At 40.8% G+C, this 13,751-nt stretch overlaps 1 protein-coding gene across 1 annotated transcript in view; it reads right to left on the bottom strand.

Moving 5' to 3' along the window:
- Window positions 1-2,642: 2,642 nt before the first annotated feature.
- The window catches only part of BFSP2 (beaded filament structural protein 2), a 64,818-nt gene continuing 53,709 nt past the window's right edge, over window positions 2,643-13,751 (bottom strand). Inside the window, exons 4-6 of the mRNA XM_075316631.1 lie at window positions 9,562-9,723; window positions 6,378-6,506; window positions 2,643-2,867 (exon numbers count right to left, since the gene is read on the bottom strand). Coding sequence (XP_075172746.1) covers window positions 2,643-2,867; window positions 6,378-6,506; window positions 9,562-9,723 — 516 coding nt within the window. The remainder of the gene's footprint in view (window positions 2,868-6,377; window positions 6,507-9,561; window positions 9,724-13,751) is intronic.

Raw genomic sequence — 13,751 nt, 5'->3', positions numbered from 1 at the left:
CGTGCTCTCCTGTACTGCCGCTGTTTTCTGTTTGTCATTTGAGCTATCATTGCGGAGATATGCTGGGGTTTTTTTGCCATCGAGTATGCTTTTGGGTCATGAGAGCGTTTCTCAAAAGTTTTCTCTTAGGCCTCCTTCACATGCCCGTGTCTCCGGTATGTGTTAGGTCCGTTCCTGCACGTACCGGAGACACGGACACACGTACTCCAATGTTAATCAATGTATGGAGTTACACATGCATTATTCCATACGGTGTGTGTGTCCATGTGCGTGATATGTTTGTTTGTCCATAAAACACGGATGCATGTCCGTTTTCCTCACGGAACATGCACACACGCACCCATTAAACTCAATGGGTCCGTGAGCACACGTACGTGACACGGATGCATCTCCGTATGGTCCGTGTCCATTTTGTGCTTTTTTAAAGCGATGTCGGTCAATCTTTTTTTTCTGTGTATGTCAGTCAATCTCCCTCAGTCCGTCGGTCGGTCTCTCCCCCTCTCTCATACTCACCGATCCCCGATCACCGGCGCGGCGCTACACATCTGTTAAAAAAGCTCCGGCGGCTTTTACTATTTTGAAAATGCTGTGGTTTCTTTATGGTCTGCAGTCTCATGATGGCAGGTAACAAAAACTCCCAGCAACTCCTTACCATTGTTAAGAACATACTGTGAATTGTAGGTTCAAGCAACACAATTATATATGGAGCTGAGCCAGCATTACAATTGGTCACTAAACGAAATTGGGTGCTGCATTCGTGTACTGATGGTGGTTCTGGTGCTGAATTCATGAACTCACTTTAGTTCTGGTGCTGCATTCATGTTCTGTCACTGCATTCACTAATGTGGTTCTGGAGCTGCATGCATGTACTCATGGTGGTTAGAGATTTGAAATTATGAGGAGGATTTGGTGAGTTTCTGCTCCAAAAACTCAGTTTAAGTTAGCATGTGTTCACACCTATTTTTTTTGGGGAGCAGAAACTTGCCAAATCCTTCTAAAATACTTAAAACTTGGTGTTGGTGTTGTATTAATATATTGATAGTGGTTTATGTGCTGTATTCATGTAAGTACCCCTTTAACATTTTTTGCAGCTCTTGGATTGGTTCAGTATAGTTATGTGACCTTTGGACCCAAAAATATTGTCCACTCCCAATTTACCAATTTACAGCACACCCGAAGCCTGGGACATTACCATTTCTTTGTTGTGAAGTATGCCTGGTGGTGACAGCTTGGAAAGGACAGGGTTAAGATTTATCTGAAAATTTGGAGTGTAAATTGCACACTGCAAAACTACTGCATTTTACAATAGAGTACAAAAGGATAGAGATCTCCAAACAAAACCCCTTTTTAGGGGTGCTTCACACACAGCGAGCTCGCTGCCGAGATCGCTGCTGAGTCACGCTTTTTGTGACGCAGCAGTGACCTCATTAGCGATCTCGCTGTGTGTGACACTGAGCAGCGATCTGGCCCCTGCTGCGAGATCGCTGCTCGTTACACACAGCCCTGGTTCGTTTTCTTCAAAGCCGCTCTCCTGCTGTGACACACAGATCGCTGTGTGTGACAGCAAGAGAGCGACAAATGAAGCAAGCAGGGAGCAGGAGCCGGCGTCTGACAGCTGAGGTAAGCTGTATCCAAGATAAACATCGGGTAACCAAGGTGGTTACCCGATATTTACCTTAGTTACCAGCCTCCGCAGCTCTCACGCTGCCTGTGCTGCCGGCTCCGGCTCTCTGCACATGTAGCTGCTGTACACATCGGGTTAATTAACACGATGTGTACAGCAGCTAGGAGAGCAAGGAGCCAGCGCTCAGTGTGCGCGGCTCCCTGCTCCCTGCTCACACTGGTAACTAATGTAAACATCGGGTAACCATACCCGATGTTTACCTTAGTTACCAGTCTCCGCAGCTTCCAGACGGCGGCTCCGTGCAAGCGCAGCGTCGCTTGCACGTCGCTGCTGGCTGGGGGCTGTTCACTGGTCGCTGGTGAGATCTGCCTGTTTGACAGCTCACCAGCGACCATGTAGCGATGCAGCAGCGATCCTGACCAGGTCAGATCGCTGGTCGGATCGCTGCTGCATCGCTAAGTGTGAAGGTACCCTTAGTGAAAAGTTTCGTCATACTGTATTCTGCACAGTCTCATTATGGATTTGTAAAGGGTTCCCCAAGATAGTGATAAAACAATTAACCAATGATTGGCTGAATGGGTATTTCCAATGTGCAGAGATGACACTAGGAAGAGCTAGAAAAGCACTTGAATGGGAGTTGCAGGGGATCAGTGAGGGTGAGCATTTCTTATTTTATTTTTTTTTAGATGTTAGAGCACTTTTACCGATAGTAGAACTTAATAAAGAGAATATTCATTGCATAGTAGAATTGCCTATTTATATATATAAAAAAAACACAACTAATTGATCAAGAGTAGACATTTATGTTATAGATGAATAGCACTATGTGAGAATTGGTGCATTTTATGCAATCTATCAGTTGAATCTCATTTATGCTTTTTATTTGGATTTGCTAATCTTCTTTGGAGTTTGTGTATGTATTGAAGTTATTTATTTGCCAGTTCTTCTCCAGTATAAAGTATGGGATTTTATTGTACAGTTCTAAGCATACATGGAGAATAGTTGCCATATTGCGCTCCTACCTGTTTTCCTCTCCATCGAGGATAGAGTGATATGCTGCTATTTCCTTCTCTAGTTGCAACTTGTGGGACATCAAATGCTCCCGTTCTCGCTGGTGTTGCTCAGTTTCACTTTTTATTTCCTCCAATTCTGCTTCCAGTTTAGTGATCACAGAACCCAAATTCTGAAGTTCAATGTCATGCCAGTGTTTAGCATCGTGTAAAGAGTTCTCCAGACCTCTTTTCTGCAAACAAACAAATTTTTAACTTGAACGTTCCATCAAATATATTTTTACCCACATTATGGCTATGTGCGCACTTTGCGTAGCCCTAGTTGCAGTTCTAAACGCATCCTTTGGCAGAAATTGCTTTTGCCAAAGTTGCTTTTGACCACAGAATTGCGGTAAATACGCATGCGTTTTTACCACGTTTTAGTCACGTTTTTAGCGCTTTTTACCTGCTTTTCCATTGCGTTTAGACAGATGCGTTTTGAACATTAAGACACTGCTAAATAAAGTTTAAACAATCAAAAACAATGAAAAAAAAGGGGAAAAAAAGGAACACATAATTATTGGAATCTTAACGAAAATAGTTATATTTCATATAATTATAGCGGTTTTATACTATTTATGGCTAAAATAGCAAAAAAAATATATTTTTCATTAATTTAATTGTCGGACTATGTGTGTGTGTAAAGGGAAATATCATTCCATTATTCTGATGTCAGAAACGCATGCGTTTATGTAGTCCAAAACGCATTCTTTCTGCACCTAAAAAGCAGGTAAAACACTGGAATTTTGAGGTTGCTTGCTTTTTACAACTTCTCATTGACTTCAATGTTACCAAAACGCAGCCCAAATGGCAAAAACAATTGACATGATGCTTCTTTGAAGGCAGAGTTTTTGCCCAAAATTATGCAAATTAAACGCTGCGTTTGGAAATGCAAAGTGCGCACAAGAAATCCACATTTTCCATACACTTTGCAGGAAAATCAAAACATTTTGTCTTTTGGCATAAAAGTGCTGCAGTTCAAAACGGACCTAAAAGGACCTGAAACACAGGTGAAAACGGAAAGTGCGCACATAGCCTAAGGCTTTATCATAATCATCACAAGATCTGTAGTGTTCTCATACGTTTGGGAACTCCTCTACAAGACAAAATGAAGTTGCTCTGGCAGACAGTCCCTGACTATATAATACATGAACTGCAGAGGTAACATCCAGCTATCCACTCCATTTTACTGTTTCAATGGTCCACCTGTACTCATACATACACTGTAGCTATGAGTGAAATGATCTGGACTGCATGCAGCCACCACTAGGAGGAATACACTGAAGATTTATTCTCCCAATGAATTTAATAAAAAAAACTGTTCTTATAAACCATTTCATGACTAGGGAATTTTCCATTTTTCCACATTCATTCTTTCGTCACCTTCTTCCAAGAGCCATAACTTTTTATTTGTTCATTGATATGGTTTGCCTTCACAGTAACAACAAGATGATAACCATGTGGCCCTTTAGTAGGTTCATGGATGCCATTGCAATGCATCAGCACCTACTTATTGCTTCATGGAGGTGATTGGTGCCCAAAATGGCTTGTCAGCAGAATTGTCCGCCTTAACTGCTATTGTCAAATCAACAGCTGAATTTAAGGAGTTAGTAGCAGCAATCAGAGCTAGCTCTGGTTGCTGCTGTTAGAGGGAGATGCCATCTGAATAAGAGAACTGGCAGCGAAGGTGTATGGAATGTGCACATGTTCTGAGTCTGCCCCATAGACTCCCACCCAATGTGATGTACACCTCCGTCACATGTTTGGCAGTAGTTAAGCTCCCTCTAGTGGTGGCACAAGGCTGCCTGAACTTTTGTGACTGAAGCTGGTTACTGGAACTCTGTATAAGAGAAGCCAACTTCCAATCCCTATAACAAATTTATAATATGACATCACATTATATTGGAAAATGTAGACACTCAAGATCAATGTGAAGAGTGCTTTTTATTGTGAAGAACTTGTAGGATCAGCACAAGCACAGACGTTTCGGTCAAAAGACCTTCATCATTGTGAGTGCAGAGGGTCCTTAGAAAGTATAGTAACATGGCGAGTGGCGTAGCTGGGTATGACGTGGTGTCCACTGTTGTCTATGTGTCACAACCAAGTTTCTACATATATTTGAGACAGTTTTGGATCCTACTTGGGCACCACCCCAGAAGTGCCGTGTGTATCAACTCATCAAATTATTTTGGACCTATTTAAAGGTATGTCTTCATAGTATCATAGTTTTTTAAGGTTGAAGGGAGACTCTAAGTCCATCTAGTTCAACCCGTAGCCTAACATGTTGATCCAGAGGAAGGCAAAAAAAAAAAATTAGAATATTGCAAATTAAATATTAGAAACTATATATTACATGCTGCAGCTTATCCACATAAACTGTTTTGAATTTCTGTGTTCTTTTTAGTTCCTCTACTCCATAACTGCCAACCCAATTCTACAGTGTTGGGAAGGTGCAAGGGAGAATTCAGTGGTAGAAAGTAAACCTAGTCCTGCACTAAGCAGACTTGTATGTGCACTCCAATAGGAAAATGAATACAAGAGACTTGAAGAAACGCTATTGCCTTAAGGGAACTTGTGGGTTTTGTTACTTAAACTTTTGTACTTTCATGAAATTTGTTCAATAGCCCAAAAGTATGCTTAATTCAATAAATAATAAATTAAATGCCAATTTTGCAGATTCTTTCTTCAAAATCAATTGGGTGGAGGCGCTCCATAGACAAGTTGAGCTGGCTGCACCCCAATCTGGCTTGCTTAACTTCCCTAAGGACAGGTCTTGGTATAATGAGCCATATTTTCAGGGATGTCAATTGAGACAGACTACTTATGAGTAGGGTAATGACAACTTGACTTGTCTCCATCTCCTTGACTGTGTACGTGAGAGGACAATAAACTTTTTTTTTTTTAATCAAAATGAGGCATCTTCTTATGCTACTAAGGACACTATTAGAAAATGCAAAAGCAGAACGGTATGGTAGTGATGGTGGTTTATATAAAACACCGACAGACTCGCTTTGTAGAAACACTCCAATTAATATTTTTTTTTCATTAAATGTGTGTATACAGGGTGGGCAATAAGTATGGATACACCCTGATAAATGGAAGTGGTTGCTGATATCACCTTACCGTTTGTGGCATATTAGTACATGGGAGAGGCAAAACATTTGACGCTAGGTGACGCCCATGGCAGGCATCTGCAAAGCCGCCATTGAATTCAACTTTACTTTTTTATCAGGGTGTATCCATACTTGTGGCCCACCCAGGGTGTATCCATACTTATGGCCCACCCTGTAGTGTGAGTGTGTTAATATACTCACCTACTGCCAGCTTTTCCGGTATCCAGTGCCATTCTGCCTGGCTTCCTAGCAACGTCACTGCTCTTCAGACTCTTCAGGTTACACCGCGCTCTCCATGAACTGGAAGTGGCTTTTTCAATGCAAGTCTATGGAGCGTCAGAATGAGGCTTTCATTAGAAAAGAAACTTCCGTCCCACATATAAAGCATAGAGTGAGCCGGTGATGTGACTGGTGAGCAGAGTGGAACGGCGCTGGACACCGGAGAAAGCAGCGGAAGGGGAGTATATTAATACATGCTATACACATATACACATATTTAATGAAAAAAAATATTAATGTGAATGCTTATATAAGTCCATAGTCAAGACTCCATCTAAGGGCTACTATATAGTTGGTGTCCAATTAACCTACCAGTGTCCTAAGAGATTCAGTCTCTGCCTGCAGGCTTTGGATTTTGCAAGTTGTATCATGGAACTCTTCTCTCAGACCCTCCACAACTTCCTCCTCTTGGCTGTGCAATGCTGGCAGCGCTGCTGATTGCTGAAAAAGAAAGAGAAAATAGGGAGATTTTACACATAACCATCCTGTGATATACATACGACTATGTAAAGTATATATATATATATATATATATATATATATATATATATACACAGTATATCGCAAAAGTTAATACACCCCACACAGTTTGTAGATATTTTATTATATCTTTTCAAGGGGCAACACTGAATATATGACTCTGTGATACAATGTAAAGTAGTCAGTGTACAGCTTGTATAACAGTGAAAATTTGATGTGCCCTGTAAATAACTGAACACACAACCATGAACTCACCTGAGGTGAACACAATTAAGTAATTGGATGGAGCCACAGTTGTGAGAGCGGTTTCATCAGTGAATTCACCTGAGGTCACAGCTGGCGGTTCCCACAGTACCCCAACTGTGACCTCAGGTGAACTCAATGACCTCACCACAGGTGAACTCTATGAAAACATCTCAGATGAACTCAATTAACTCAATGCTGGATTACCAACTTAGGCTATGTGCGTATGTGGAGTATTTGGTTGCAGAAAATCTGCATCTTCTGGTAGAAAAATACAACAAAAACTGCAATGCGGTTTTGACTCTTTTTTTCTGAAAAGAGATGCAGATTTGCACCAAATCTGCATCTCCTAGCAGAAAAAAAGCAGCAAGAACTTGTCAAATTTCTGCCACAAATCTGCATCTCCTGGTAGAAAAATGCATCAAAACCACATTGTGTTTTTTTGGTGTGTTTTTCTGCCAGGAGATGCAGATTTGGTGCAGATTTCTGCTACAAATTTCTGCACCAAATCTGCATCTCCTGGCAGATAAACACATGAAAAGTGTATCGCAGCTTTGGTGCATTCTTTGCCAGCAGATGCAGATTTTCTACAACCAAATACTCAACATGTGCACATAGCCTAAGCTGGTAATCCAGCATTGAGTTAATTGAAGTCACCTGAGATGATTTCATAAAGTTCACCTGTGGTGAGTTCATTGAGTTCACCTAAGGTCATAGCTGGGGTACTGTGGGAACTGCCAGCTGTGACCTCAGGTGAACTCACTGACGTAACCGCTCTCACAACTGTGGCTCCATCAGTGTATCTGATTGCTCCAGGACAATCAGGGTGAGCCATTTCTGGGGTGCCTGCTGGCTGCTATTTTTACACTGGGTAGGGTCCACTAACCATGGGCCTCCACAGCCTGAGAATACAGGCCCCCAGGTTTGCTCAGTATGCTGAGTGCTTCTGTGTTCTCTACGAGAAAGTCAATGTCAGACTCATCTGGCAAGTGGCTTATCTCTTAGAGAACAAAAAGACTGGCACACTGAAATCAGATATGAAGAATCCTTTCCCCCCAAGATCACGTGTTAAAGGAGAGTAGGGGCTCCAATACACATTAGAATGCTGGCTGAACACAACGATGTTGGTGAGTTCAGTCATTGTTAATCTAACGTATATGGCAGGCTTTACTCATGGCTGTCTGCTGTCTTTGTCCACTACTTTTAGAGACACACACTTCCTTTCTGCATTGTTTGTATAGGCAGTGGAGTGTGTATGTTTTATGGTAGCTGCAATAAATGGGATTTAGTGAATTAGAATAGTGAGAAAATATGAAAAAAGGGAAATTTTCATACTAGAAAAGAACATATCATAGTTTTTTAGTGACTCATAGTTAATGGCCTCAGATAACTCTTCCTCTGCTGTCTATGCTTAGGCCATGATAGAGAAAAAGAAGGAGCCAGTTCATTCATCACAATACGGGTTCAGACAGTCCTGCATCCGTTAGGATTTTCATGACTACATAAGGACTCCTACCTAAGTGGCATATATTCCTATGTGTTAAAGGACGGACTCAGATAGATACCTATCTGCCCCTCTACTTTACTACATGAGCCCGTACTATCCCTGGACCCTTGTACTGCGTTTATTAGTTTCAACATATTAATCAAGGTCTTCCCGTATACATACCAGTGCGTACCTTACACTTTAGCTACACATTGATCACACTTCTATAGGGTATAGGGATACACCTCTACTTCCTTCTTACAAGGCAATCCCATTTACTATTGAAGACAAACGCATGTAATCTGTAACTGTACCTCAGTCAGATATTAGTGTGGGACTATACCAATATAGTTATCATGGACATTCCACTAAATGACAGACTAAAGGTTCTTTATTATAGTAGTATAATTAGGAATCATTCCCATTGGTGCTCGCTGCACTGCATCTCCATCTATTGACTCACCTTGCCTGCTATTCACAGATGGTCCTCTGATGAAGACCATATTATGGTTGAAACGTTTTGTTTTGGACATCACACATGTATGAACTTTCCTTGCAATAAAAAAGAACCTTTTTTCAACAAAACTCTTTGTCCGACATTTCTGGGGTAGAGTGCCGGAGTTCTCTTTCTGTATTTACGTATTTTCTCCTGAGCACCTATAAGGTGAAGCGGGTCCTGACTCCTTTTTCAGATAATTCTTCCTCTGCTGTCTATGCTTAGGCCATGATAGAGAAAAAGGCAGTCACACTACAAGAACCAAAACAGGAAAAGTGTCTTCTGTGTCGAGCATAAGGCCAGAAATGGAGCTGCCAAATATGAAGATTGGGCACCTGTGATAACCTAAGTATATTGATCATTTGTACAATTTACTTGATACACGTTTAATTATAATTTCATTTAACTGGAAAACCCTTTTATCTTTTTATCGTGTTTAAAAGTAATGGAATTGCTAATTACTCAGATAGTTGTAAAATTCTAAACAGAAGATACACAAGATAGATGTTTGATTTAGATAAAAAGTTTCACATTCTCAATTTCCAAGAGTGATTAGCTACATGAAATTACTAAACTCATTTTCAAGGCCCTAGAGAATAAGTGTCTTAGGAGTATTCTTAGAACATCCCCCACATTACTCCCACATGTGGTATTTCATCTGAGGTTTAATATCATTCCATTGAACATGCATCAAATAGCTTTTACTTGTAATGTTTCCGGCGAGGAGGACATATTACAGGGTGTTGACTATATATTGCACACCATAAAAAAATAATTTTGATATCACTTACTTTAGCTTGAAGAAGGGCACCCGATTCAGCTCTGTTCTTCTCGATGTCTTTCTCCCAGTGAATTCTGATGGTCTCCAAGATATCATCTAGTCCTGTGCCGATTGGGGTATCTACTTCTTCCAGCTGAGAGCCTGCCAGCTGCTTGTATAGCATCTTCACATCCTGGTTCATATTACAATACAGTATATTATGTATTATATAACAAGGTTTTATAATACAACTGTCTTTCTGAAACATACTTGTCCTTTAAAAACTCTTAAAAACTCTTCAGTGCCTCCTTTTAGTCTGGTAATCTAGCTTCTATATATGTACCTACTAGCTGTACTATCCGGCTTCGCCCGGGTTAATAACTGTTGTTAACAAAATAGAATGTATTAACAAAACTTTATTCTGCACACAAAAACCACAAAACAGATAGATAGAAATGTAATTATTAAAAGGCAAAAACTAAGGTAATAGAAGCATTTCACAACATATATTTCAACACCACAGATATACCACACAGATTTAACTAAATTGGCCAAGTAATGTGCTCCGTCTGTCTCATTCCAGGTCTGTCTCTTTCCCCGTCTCTCTCTTTCCCCTTCTGTCTCTTTCCCCGTCTGCCTGTCTCTGTCTGTCTTTTTTTTTGTCTGTCTCTATCTCTCTGTTTCTTTCCCCATCTGTCTCTTTCTAGGTCTGTCTCTTTCCCAGGTCTGTCTCTTTCCTTGTCTGTCTCCCCGTCTCTTTGTGTCTTTTCCTGTCTGTCTCTTTCCTTGTTTGCCTGCCACTGTCTCTTTCCTTGTCTGTTTCTATTTCTCTGTCTCTTTCCCCGTCTGTCTCTATCAAGGTCTGTGTCTTTCCCCATCTATCTTTGTCTGTCTCTCTGGTTATCTCCTCCTTCCCTGTCTGCCTGTCTCTGTCCCTGTCTGCATGTCTGTCTGTCTCTTTCCTTATCAGTCTCTTTTCCCATCTGTCTCTTTCCCCATCTGTCTCTTTCCAGGTCTGTCTCTTCCCCCATCTGTCTCTTTCCAGGTCTGTCTATTTCCAGGTCTGTCTATTTCCAGGTCTGTCTCTTTCCAGGTCAGTCTCTTTCCAGGTCTGTCTCTGTCTGTCTCTTTCACCGTCTGTCTCTGTCTGTCTCTTTCACCGTCTTTCTCTGTCTCTTTCACCGTTTGTCTCTGTCTGTCTCTTTCCCTGTCTGTCTCTATCTCTCTGTCTCTTTCCCTGTCTGTCTCTCTGTCTGTCTCTCTGTCTGTCTCTCTCTATCCGTCTTCCCACCAACATCTTATTACCTCACATATAAGCTTCTTATACTGTGAATGTCTTTTGTTCCTATAGCAACCAATCACAGCTCCTACTAATAACCTGTAGTTCCAGGGTCCATTTACTTTAATGGAGGCATGTTTTTTGGAGAGTAATTGTAAAGCGCGGGGTTAAATTTTCCTGTCATAACATAGTCTACGATGTTCCCTGGGTCACATGAGATGTCTGTGCAAAATTTTGTGATTGTAAATGCGACGGTGCGGATACACTTTGCAAAATTGATTGGTAAATTGGAACACGTAGGGTTAAAATTTCGCCTCACAACATAGCCTATGATGCTCTCAGGGTCCAGACGTGTGAGTGTGAAAAATTTTGTGGCTGTAGCTGCGACGGTGCAGATGCCAATCCCGGACATACACACATACACACACACACACAGAGACATACACACACACACACACACACACACACACACACACACACACACACACACACATTCAGCCTTTTATATTAGGTATATGTCAGGGAATGTCGTGTTCTGTGCACATGAATCAACTTGAGCATACACTGGCCTTTAGATGAATGGCAAGAACACAAGATTTAAAGTGGAATGTGAGTGACATAGGGGACTTCATACAAATAAATCACTAGGAAAGTAGGCTGGATTGCCAAGCTAGCGGGAGGCACAGAAGATGGTCCAGACTTGCCCATCAGAGTGCTCGGCAGCAATTTACATGAAATGCACAACATATATAAAGCTAACAAAGAGGAATCTGATGATATAAAACCAAAGAAACCTGATGAAAGCTTCATATTAATGAACTGGAGTTAAAAACAACCATTTCATTGACAGATTATTTTATCGATTTTTATGTTGGAAACCCCAGCTTTAAAGGAGATGCTCATCTTTCACAGGTTACAGCTAGAATTTTCTACTAAAATGTGAACTAACTTTGCCCGCTGTTTACACACTGTTTTACTGTGCAATAATACTAAGCTGCATTCATAATTTTCAAGGCTTCGAGCTCCGATCCATGTTGGCTCCGTGTCTGTGCTGACCTTGCTCTGACGTCTGAGATTCTAACAAAGGTGTTCTTTACAGCAGACATTGAAGAATAACTAATCCTGCCAATATAATACAGAAACTCGGCTAAACTGTTAGGATTTCGTCTGTGAACAACCTTGTTGACTGTTTAGAAAACAGTCAGCAGAATTGTGAATGTAACTAAGGACAATAACACAGTACTTGACACACTGCGTGCAGAATTATTGGGCACATATTTTAACCATAGCATTATTTTTATGAACATTTTCCAACTCTGAGCTGTATAAGAGTGAACACTTTTTGGATGAAGCATACGAGGTGATGTTTATTTGTGTAATGAGAGAGGGTGTCATCTAAAGATATCAACATCCTTTATCAGGGTGTGCAGAATTATTAAGCAGCTTGTTTCCCTTAGGAAAAGTGGGTCAAAAAAAGATTTAACTGGCTCTGAAAAGTCAAAAATTGTTAAGTCTTCAAGAGGGATACAGCAGTCTTGAATTTACTAAACTATTAGGGCGTTTTCAAAGATCAGTTTTGTTGCAAATAGTCAACAATGTCACAACAAACATGTTGAGGAAAAAAGAGGCATGTTAACTGCCAAAGACTTGAAAATAATCAAATGTGAAACGACCAGGAACCCATTATCCTCCAGAACTGTCATATTCCAGAACTACAACCCCCTGCAGGCCCAGAAGTACAAGGTTTTGTTTGTACTTCTTTAGTGCTCAGAGACATGGCCAAGGCCAAGGTAAGGGAGACTGAAACCGACCACTGAATAAGACAGAGGTTGAAACCTCAAAACTGGGTCAAGAAATGTTTGAAATATTTTTCCAAAGATTTTATGGACAAATGAGATGAAAGTGACTCTTGACGGACCAGATGTTTGGGCTAGTGACCTCACCAGTAATAGACACAGACCTCCACTTTAACTCCAAAAAGGTGGAGGTGGTTTACTGCTATGGGATGGTATTATTAAAGATGAACTTTTGGGCTCATCTTTCTTAATCTTTTGACGATCAAAATTTTGGACAGCACCAACTACAGCCACCCAGACACTGTTCAGAGAGGTGACTGTTTTCCCTAATGGTAAATCTCCCATGTACGAAGGGCCCACAAGTTCTCAATAGGATTTAGATCATGTGCGGGAGGGGCCATGTCATTATTCTTTCATCTGGAAGGCCTTTACTGGTTTGCCAAGTAATGGAGGGCTTAAATAAATGTGATGCAGCATTGTCTTACATAACAATCATTGTTTCTGTACCAAATATAATGCCAAACAGTGGTACAGAAACCATGATTTTTATGCAAGACAATGCTCCATCGCATGCATTTAAGCCCTCCATTATTTGTCAAACCAGTAAAGGTCTTCCAGATGAAAGAATAATGACCTTGTCCCTTCTGCACATGATCTAAATCCTATTGCGAAATTGTGGTCCTTCTTACATGGGAGATTTACCATTAGGGAAAACAGTCACTTCTCTGAACAGTGTCTGGGAGGCTGTAGTTGGTGCTGTGCAAAACAATCGTCAACAGATTAAGAAAGTGACATATTCCAGCTATGGAAGACTTTTGACTGTTATTTAAAGGAAACCAATCACCAGGATTTTTGTATATAAGCTAAATCCAGTGCTATACTGGCACTATCAGGCTGATTCTCTACATACCTGCAGTGGTCAGCTCGGATGTTTAGGTTTTGAAATCCAAAAAAGTAAAGTTTATAAAATTAGCTGCTTGTTGAGTGGCAGTTGCAGTGGATCAGATCATATATTCTTAGTTATCCCCTCCCCCAGTTAAAATTAGCATAAGTATTATACAAACGATTCACTTTGTCTGTTGCAGCACCTGTGTAACTGAAGTTATTCAATAATACAATTAATCATCAAAAATACAAATTGCTTAA

Source organism: Anomaloglossus baeobatrachus, chromosome 6 (assembly GCF_048569485.1).
Source record: "Anomaloglossus baeobatrachus isolate aAnoBae1 chromosome 6, aAnoBae1.hap1, whole genome shotgun sequence".
NCBI classification, from domain to species: Eukaryota; Metazoa; Chordata; class Amphibia; order Anura; family Aromobatidae; genus Anomaloglossus; species Anomaloglossus baeobatrachus.
The sequence above is the reverse complement of the archived record's forward strand: the minus strand, read 5'-3'. Positions and strand labels throughout refer to the sequence as shown.